Source organism: Galeopterus variegatus, unplaced genomic scaffold (genome assembly GCF_000696425.1).
Source record: "Galeopterus variegatus unplaced genomic scaffold, G_variegatus-3.0.2 Scaffold1046, whole genome shotgun sequence".
Classification (NCBI taxonomy): Eukaryota; Metazoa; Chordata; class Mammalia; order Dermoptera; family Cynocephalidae; genus Galeopterus; species Galeopterus variegatus.
The window spans coordinates 269,220-278,765 of NW_007727157.1; the positions used below are offsets into that span (position 1 = coordinate 269,220).

At 42.4% G+C, this 9,546-nt stretch overlaps 1 protein-coding gene across 1 annotated transcript; it reads right to left on the bottom strand.

Annotated features, from left to right (window-relative positions):
- Positions 1-1,415: 1,415 nt before the first annotated feature.
- FAM71B (family with sequence similarity 71, member B) lies at positions 1,416-4,205 on the bottom strand. Its single transcript, XM_008574429.1, has 2 exons — positions 3,603-4,205; positions 1,416-2,576 (listed from the first exon to the last, which is right to left on the bottom strand). Exons 1-2 carry the CDS (start codon positions 4,203-4,205, stop codon positions 1,416-1,418), a joined length of 1,764 nt encoding a protein of 587 aa, XP_008572651.1.
- Between the last annotated feature and the right edge of the window lie 5,341 nt (positions 4,206-9,546).

Consider the following 9,546-nt stretch of genomic DNA (forward strand, 5'->3'; position numbering starts at 1 on the left):
ATTGAAATATTTTTCAGACTTAGATATTTTGTCACAAATCTTTCTTGTGCATATATAAAAGGAAAACATTAGTAAAATAAATTGGTTATGTTACTTCTAAGGCAGAATCATTACATACAACTGCCACCTAGCTGACAACAATTTTAAAACCATCCTGATTTCAGAGATGTTCAAATAAAAATACAATAAGAAACTTCCACGGTCACGCCCTTGCTTAAGCAATAGAACAATTCCCACTCTGTTGAAACTCTTTTTGTGTGCCTCCCGGATCAGACATCTCTCCTCTCCACCCTGTAGATAGCCACTATCCTGAATTTTGTGTTTATCATTCCCTTGTTTTTTTTTTTTCTATACTTTTAACAAATACGTACCCCCAAACATTGTTTGATGTTGTTTTTGAACTGGCCTACGAATGGAACTATGCAGTTTTCTGACTTGCTTTTATTATTCAGCATTATGTCAGATTCACCCATGGTAACATGTATGGCTGCTGGACATTTTCACTGTTGTATAATATGCACTATAGGCATATACCATAGTTTATCAATTCTTCTGTTTGATGTACATTGGCTCTGTTTCTAGGGTTTTGCTATTACAAATTGTAATAAGCATTCTCCTAGCTCTCTTCCTGGCAAGTGTGCATGAGAGTTTCTCCAGGGTATATACCTAGGAGGGAGGAGAATTGTTAAGATTAGACCAGGGGTCAGCAAACTTTTTCTGTAAAGGGCTGGATAGTAAATATTCTAGGCTCTGCAGGCCATATGGTCATTACTACAACTACTCAAATCTGTTGATTTAGTGTGAAAGCAGCCATAGACAGTATGTAAATGACTGGCTGTGGCTATGTTCCAATAAAAGTTTATTCACAAATCTAGGCAGCTGGCAAGATTAGGTCCTCAGGACATGGTCTGCCGATGCCTGATCTAGATGAATAGATTTCCTAATCCAATTGCCTACTAATGCTGCCACGCCCTCTCCTTCCTCATCCCAAGGGGATATGAGTCCTGTCTTTGCTTAGTCTATGAACTGGATGAATGTCCGTGTTTAGGGGCCTTCAAGGAGAAGAAGATGGGCATGGGGACGTAGTGGTGGTGGTGCATCTCAGCCCATCGTCCATGACATTCATAACGTTGGTGAACCAAAGGCAGGAAGGGGTTGAGGTGAGGTGGGAGCTGGATCTCTACCTAACTGGAGGCTGGGGTCTCAGACTGCTGCATAGTTAACATCACAGAAGCCACTGTGAAGTTACTGCTTGGCAAAGGGACAGAGAAATTCAAACAGAAGACAGCATTTCTTTTGGAGTTGTGTGGTTTCCTTTATCATTTAAACTGCAGTCAAGAAAGTTGGAATTGACTCTCCAGGGATACTTCCCTGAGCCCTGGGTCTCCATTACAGCTTCCAGCCCTGGTTCTTACTTAAGTGGATTTGGTTTCAAAGATTATCGTCTCCAGCTTCTCGGACGTCATGGTGCCAGTGACCCCCAGTTCCTGGCCACCATGAGATTTCTCCACCTTGGTCTCTATGTTGTGTTTCTCCACCATCTTAGCCACAATGTCTACCTCTCTGTCGTGTGGTATGACCGCTGTTTTGGAACTAGGAGTGGCTCTGAAGCTCCTCCAAAAAGAGCTGATTTTACTGGATTTCTTACTTCTGGAGCCTGAACTAAGCGAAGATTGGCTCTTCCCCAATTTGTGAGTTGTCTTTGACCCCTTTGCAGTGGAGCTGTGGCTGGAGCTTTTGCGAGATGAGCTGTGTCCTCTGCCCTTCTTCACTTTGCTCTGGCCTTTTTCTTTTTTGTCATCTCTTGTGTTTCCATGGCTGGATAAGGACAGGTGGGAGGACGATTTCCGAGTGTTGTCCCTGTCTGTCCTGTGGTGACTCTCATCTGTCCTGCGGTGACGGGAACTCTTCCTAGTGGTATTTCTGTCCTTTTCTTTTCTTTCCTTTTTTTCTTTTCGGCCCTCAGCACCAGGTTGGGACACCTTTTGGCTCCCATCCCGTTCACACATGTAGCCTTCGCTCTGCAAGGTTGATACGAGGGGTCCCACCACTCGTCCTTCAGCTCTTTCTACAACAGGTGTGCCAGTGGCCACAGCACCTGCAAACACCACACTGAAGCTGCTTTCTGGGGAGAGACTGGTGGTCTCCACTGTTGTGGTGGAGGCACCTGCCAGGGAGGGGCTTGCAGCACCCACCAAGACCACATTCACACCCTCTGAAGATATGCTGGCAGCACCTGCCAGGGCCTTGCTGGCTCTGCTATCTCCTGGATCCTGGGTGGCTATTCCTGCCAGGGCCGCGGTTACTTGGCCTGGGCCTGCGGACTTGTTTGTTGCAGGGCTTGCTGTCCCTGATACTGCCAGGCCTGCTGCAGAGCCTGCTGTTGTCCCTGCTACTGCTGCTCCTCTGGCAGACCTTGAAGTGGTCATGGCTACAGAAGCGGTAGTAGGCATCCCGTAGGAGGCATGTTGGATTCCCTCTCCCCCAGCATAAGCAGAAGACATAGCTCTAGATACCTCACCAGGCTTGTGAAGCCCGGGCTCGTCCTGATCTCCTTCTCCATGGAATGATGTGGCCTGTGCCAAGGGAAGGAGAAACAGGTAAGATTAAAAAAAAAAAAAAACAGAAAGAGAGACCAGAACTGTCTGCTCCTCTCTCATCCTGGAGCTGAGCAACTCAAGGGCTTATAATTAGAAGAACCTTTGAAATCATCAAGTCTAAGCTTCCGTTTGTTGCAAGATCCCATCAACAGCACCCCCATCAAATACTCACTCCATTTCTCTTGAACAATTCCAGTGCCAGAGAAAGGGCACAGATACAATTCCCCATTCTTATACATTTTGTTTTACTCACTTGTGCTTATATCTCTGCAGGACAGATTTCTGGAAGTGGGATTGCTGGGTCAAGAGATAAACACGTTTTACATTTGGGTGGTGACTAAAATTGTGCATGTGCACACACAAACACAGGTTGTGATGTTTTACACAAAAATCAGTGTGCATGGTAGTCACAGGGAGACAGACTCAAATGAAAGGACATCCTAATCGTTAAAAATGTCCCCCATTCTTATACATTTTGTTTTACTCACTTGTGCTTATATCTCTGCAGGACAGATTTCTGGAAGTGGGATTGCTGGGTCAAGAGATAAACACATTTTACATTGGGGTGGTGACTAAAATTGTGCATGTGCACACACACACACAGGTTGTGATGTTTTACACAAAAATCAATGTGCATGGTAGTCACAGGGAGACAGACTCAAATGAAAGGACATCCTAATCGTTAAAAATGTTCTACAACAAACAAGACTACCTGGGTCAGCGTAGTAAGTGTTCAAAAAGAGATTGGACAATCAGGATGCTGCAGAAGTGATTACAACCCTGGGTATGAGATCAGAGTAGCTGATACCTGAGGTCTCTGCAATTTGGCTTTATGGGATGCTCTGGAGAAGCACTTGAACCTCCCAGTGTGATAAGTCCCCTTGTGGTGGCTCATTTAGCCCTGAACGCTTTCAAATAGAATGTACTTCCACCAAAGGTTTGGTAGGACCAGCTCACACAAAGCCCCCTGCCCCATTTTCTTGAGTCTCTGTAGGTACTTACCCCTATGCTTTTGTCATCCTTTGTGGTTGAGTCCCCAGTTTTAAGTGTCGGGGAACAGCTTGAACTCTCCACTGGTGGTCTCAGGAGATAGACAAGTTTTTCCCAGTATGAGAAGAGGTCTTCTCGTGCATCTGAAGAGGGACACAGCTGCAGATAAACACTGCGGCCAGTGGCAAGCTTCAGGCGCAGCTGCTGTCTCTCATGATTGTGGATGGAGATCTTGACGAACTTCAAGGGAAGCAGTCTGGTGAGCTCAAGAGTCTTGGCAGTCCTGCGACCTCCCACCTTGGCAGACCTGCCGCATCTGGCATTCTCTTCACAGACTTTAGGTCGAGCCAGCAGCAAGACGTCAGGTAGTGGGAGAACGGGGCTGGTGGATGTGATGCCCACAGTCACCATTCCAACACGGTTGTGCACATCAATCACCTCTCCTTTTTTGGTGATCTGGATAAAGTCGCTCTCAAACATCGGTGCATACTTGAAAATTTCATACTCTCCTTCTTTGTACAGTTGTCGTTGCAGGTCCCCCATGGAGGTACTGAACACACCCATTGAACGGTAGCTGCGGGCCGTGTAATGAGGTAACAAATATTCACTGCTCATGGTTTTCTTCACTTAAGGCACCCCCACCAGCCACAAATAGCATCCCCAAGAGAGAGGGAGTGAAGGTAACTGCCCATCTCCCTGCAGGGCTTCTGCTTAAATCCCCTAGCACCACCTCATTTATCCTCTACTGTCCTTTGTGACCTGTCACCATCACACACCCCTTTGTCCTAGCCTCCAAGTAGCCACGCCCTTGGGGCAGGATCCCCAGCCTTGCCTCCAAACAAATCACCACCTCCACAGGGGACAGGGTATAGGTGTGGGTAGGATATTCCTTTTAATCAAAATGTTGGGATGCATAAATGATGAAACCATTCTGCTTTTTGTAAATGCCTGGGTTATTTTCAGTTTTGTTGTTACAGGTGCCCCTGCAAGGATCATCTTCCTACAAATATATTTTTACTTCTGCAGAATTCTTTCCTGGGGATAAAATCCTGGAAGAGAACTGCATGCTTGCCAAGGGCAGGGATCCTGTCCAGATAGTTGTTTTCTGTGTCCTCGGTGCATAGGTGGCACGGTGGTAACAGGCACTCCACTCAAAGGTAGCTGTTGAATGAATGGTTCAAAGGAGCTTCTGGTCCCTATCAGAACCAGAGTCCCATTTCCACAGTAGTTTCCAGGATCTGGATGATTTTCTCACCCATTTGCTCATTTAAAGGAGGTTAATTCTTCAAAACTTAATTTTATGGTGGGGAAACTTAGGATTGTGTTGCTCAGGGTTAGATTGCAGAGCTAGATTCTAACCCAGGTCTTGTACCTCAGGTCAGAGCTTTTTGTCTGCCTCAAGCTGCTAAACTCACTGTCATACTCTTGTTCACTAAATATGGAGTCATTGGCAGTTAGCAATATGCGTGGGGACTTACTGGGAACCGCAGGAATTCATAGAGGTCTTGAATCACTGTAGGATTCCCACACTGGTACACCTGTTGCTTCACTCCTTTTGTCTACTTGGTAAACCATTGACGTTTTGTTTCTTTGAAAAGCTCTTCAGAGAAATCATGGCAAAGACATGTTTTGGAGGTTTTTTTACTTTGCAAAGGTGATGAGTCCAAATTTCCCCTCCTCCAGTTAAAAAACTACTTCTGAAAAAAATATATACTACCACCCCCAAATTCAATGATTACTCTGTGGAGGTCTTGAAATAAAGTTCAACCAAAAAGTGTTCTTTTTTTATATCCTTTGTGCCTACTGTGGTGCCTGGCGATACTTTGCAGCTTTTCAATAAATATGAACTTGTGACTGTTTAGCTCAGTTTGTTAGAGCACAGTATAACACCAAGGTCAGGGGTTCAGATCACCACACCAGCCAGCCACCCCTGAAAAAAATAAACTTACTTGTGCCCATTGAGATTCATTCTTCCATTCATTTATTCAACAAAGTTTAATAAGCAAGTACTTTGTTTGGGACCAGCTAGAAAATGGAAATGCAAAGATAAAGTTTCCTCCCTCTGAAGTGCTAAAACATTTTTTCTAAAGATGTTGAGTAACTTCACACACACACAAAAGTGACATATTCTAAGGGGATAATCACTGAAAGGAAACACTATTCAATTTAAAAATAAGAAGTTGCATTTCTTTCTCTCTGTATGTACATGTATATGTATACACACAAAAACACTCTTTTTGAAGAATACCTCAAAAAGTTTGTGGAAAGATTTGTATTATCTTTTAATTCTATTTTCACAAACTTTTTGAAATATCCTCATATAATGTATATGTCTATAGGCACACAGTCATCCCTCGGTATCCATGGGGAATTCAGTTTCAAGACCTCCAGTAGAGACCAAAATTAGAGGGCACTCAAGTCCCTAATGTAAAACGAGGTAGTATTTGCATATAAACTATTCACATCCTCCCACATACTTTAAATCATCTCTAGGTTACTTATAATACCTAATGCAAGGTAAATGCTATGTTAATAGTGGTTATACTGTATTGTTTATGTAGATGTTCAGTAAAAATGCAATTTGTTCTTCCAAATATTTTCAATCTGCAGTTGGTTGAATCCGCAATTGTTCAAATTGTTTGAAAAGTTGGTTGAATGCACAGCACATGGATGCAGAAGGCTGACTGTGTATTTATTATGCTCAACCATGTATTCTTTTCATGAGTCCATTTCTGATGAATAATAAATAGTGAGAGAAATCATAGTTATATTTTTCAGATCTTACTGTAAGCCAGGCATGGTGCTAACCCCTTTACAATCTTTTAAAAATTTTAATCCTCACAACAGCCGTATAACATGTAGGTACAACTACTATACTGATTTTATAGCAGGGAAATCAAAGCTCAGAGAAGTTAAGCAATTTTGCCAAGGTCACAAGAGACCAAAAGCATATTGAAGTCCCAAAATGTAGCAATGGTTAAACTACACTAGACTGGGTCACACGAATAGAACTCACACAAGTACTATGCAGCATAAATTCATCCATTCGTTCAATTATTATTAAGTGCCTCCTTTGTGTCAGCCCCTGTTCTAGGTGCTGGGAATACAGCAGGGGACAAGATAGACAAATATCCTTCTATGCGGACAGTAAAGAAGTAAACTATATGGTATGTCCAATGCTGATAAGTGCAACAGAGAAAGGTAAGTAGGCAAATGGAACGGAGTGTGTGCAGGCAAGGAGGTGGTGGTTAAAGAAGGCTCAATGAGAAGTGACCTTTGAACAGAAACATCATAAAGGAGATCAGGGAGGAAGCCATGCAGCTGCTGGGGGAAGAGCCTCTCAGTCAGAGGAAACAGCAAGGGCCAGGACCCTGAGGCAGGAGTGTGCCTCGTGTGTTCAAGGAACTCCAAGGAGGCTACACTGACAAGAAATGGAATGAGATAGGGAGAGAGTTGTTGAAGATGAGGCTGAGAGGTAACTGAGGTGGTGGTAGAGGAACAGATCATGTGGGATAATCCTTGCAGGCAATTATGTGTCCTTTAGCTTTTGTCCTGAATGGGAGATGATCTGAACCACATTCTGGCTGCCATATTGAAAAGAGATTGTAGAGCTGCAGAGGGGATGGGAGTGGAGACTGGGCAGCTCCTGCAAGAGTTGGTGGAGGTTAAAACGTGTGTGGTAGCAGCAAAAGTAATGAGAAGCAATCAGCTACCAGACACATTTTGATTTAGGCAACTATTATGTATACTGACATTGAACAGTTTTCAATAAATATTAGTAAGTAAAAAAAAGCAAATTGTGAAATAGCATGCATGGTATGTCATACACTTTTTAATAAAAAATTTAAAGTGTGTGTGTGTGTGTGTGTGTGTGTGAGAGAGAGAGAGACACAGAGAGAGAGAGAGAGAGAGAGAAAGGATGCACAAGAAGCTGGTAACAGGGGCTACCTTTGGTTGAGAGGCAACTATTATGTATACTGACATTGAACAGTTTTCAATAAATATTAGTAAGTTAAAAAAAAGCAAATTGTGAAATAGCATGCATGGTATGTCATACACTTTTTAATAAAAAATTTAAAGTGTGTGTGTGTGTGTGTGTGTGTGTGTGTGTGTGTGTGTGTGTGAGAGAGAGAGACACACAGAGAGAGAGAGAGAGAGAAAGGATGCACAAGAAGCTGGTAACAGGGGCTACCTTTGGTTGACTTGTTGTCTGAGGGAGGTTGCAAGATGGAGACTTTGTTTTTCAGGGCCTTCTCTCTTAACACCTTTGAGATTTTGCCTCATTGTATGTACTACCTACCCAAACAGAAATAATGTTTTAAGATTATAGATTTACAAAAATGTTATGACAGTAAAATCATGTTCCTAGAATATGTAATGCCTCAAGCCTTGACATAGAAAAGTAAATAATTTCATTCAAATTTAACTCTTTCTAGCACAAAATTTCAGGATTTGGGAACAAAAATACAAAATAGCATCCAAAATGTATTTTCTTGTTTTTCATTAAGACCTTGTGAAAACTTCTCTCCTCCCAAAGTTTGAAATCTGATAGATCTCCTATCAATCAAGATATATGTATTGATCTCTCACTATGTCACCATCATTATACTAACAGCATCCAAGTTGTCAAAGTAGGTTTCAAAAATTTTAAACCATGACTCTCATACAAATATAGAATTAGCGCATGCCAAAGATTTAATTAACTCATTAACGGGGGAAGTAGCAGGACAGTAAAGCTGTCTCAGAGGAGAATTAGAGGAACAGGCATTGACACTGGAGAAAGAATGTTGGAATAACATTGCCAACTTAGATACAAAATTGGTTAAATGTCTACAGCACAATAAAATCATAACCTTTGGGGTTATCTTTTCTATTAAACAGAAATCATTTGCATCTCTTTTGAATGAAAATCTGTAAGTTAGTATTGAACTTCACACAGCTGAGACTATAATCAGTAATAGTCTTCTTGGGATGTTGAAATGTTCTAGAATTAAATTGTGATGGTTGCACAACTCTGTGAATATACTACAAACCACCGAACTTTCAATGGATAAATTTTTTTTTTCCTTTTTGTCTTTTCTCGTGACCCGTAACGGGATCGCAACCCTCAGTGTTGCGCCCGTACCGCGACCGGCAATGGGATCGCGACCGGCAACGGGATCGCAACCGGCAATGGGATAGCAACCCTCGGTGTCGTGGCTTCACCGCGCTGAACCAGTGAGCAGACCGGTCTCTATATGGGATCCGAACCCTCAGCGGGAGCGCCGCCGCACTCCCAAGCGCCGCACTCTACCGAGTGCACCACCGGGCCGGCCCTCAATGGATAAATTTTATGGTATGTGAAATGTATCTCAATAAAGCTTTTAAAAACAATAGTTAGCAATACTTCCCTATTGACTTACTGATCTAATCCCATTGTCTTCCTTCATTCTCTTAGATAATTAAAAAATCCTTGGGCAAGCAGGTTAAACAAAACTTTAATACGACGTTGAAAGTACATGTTGCCTGCTTTACCATATTTTTTATTTACAAGTTTTAGGTAATTTTTCTAATAAGAAATATGGTGGAGCATGAGCAAGCTATGATCTTAACTTCAGAGAACTTATAAGCCGGTAGGAGAACACACTGAAAAAAACAAAACAGGAAGATAATAAATACACGGTAGAGTAATCACAAGTGAGTTGAATGAACGGTGAACCTCATTACCTTTCTCACTGTATTCAAAATCAACAATAATTGTTTTGTAAGAAGAAAAACTGTCGAAATCACAATTCATTGGATAGTTTTCTGTACATTTTAAATTGGCCTAGGGTTGAGGAGATGTGAAGAGTGACGTACTGAGTATTTGCAGACATGCAAGAAGGTGGCTGGAGTCTAAACATTCATGGTGGGAAGAGGTTTCGAGTCAGTAACGTTTGCTCCCTGTCTATCATTTTGAAAAGCAAATTGAGCAGAC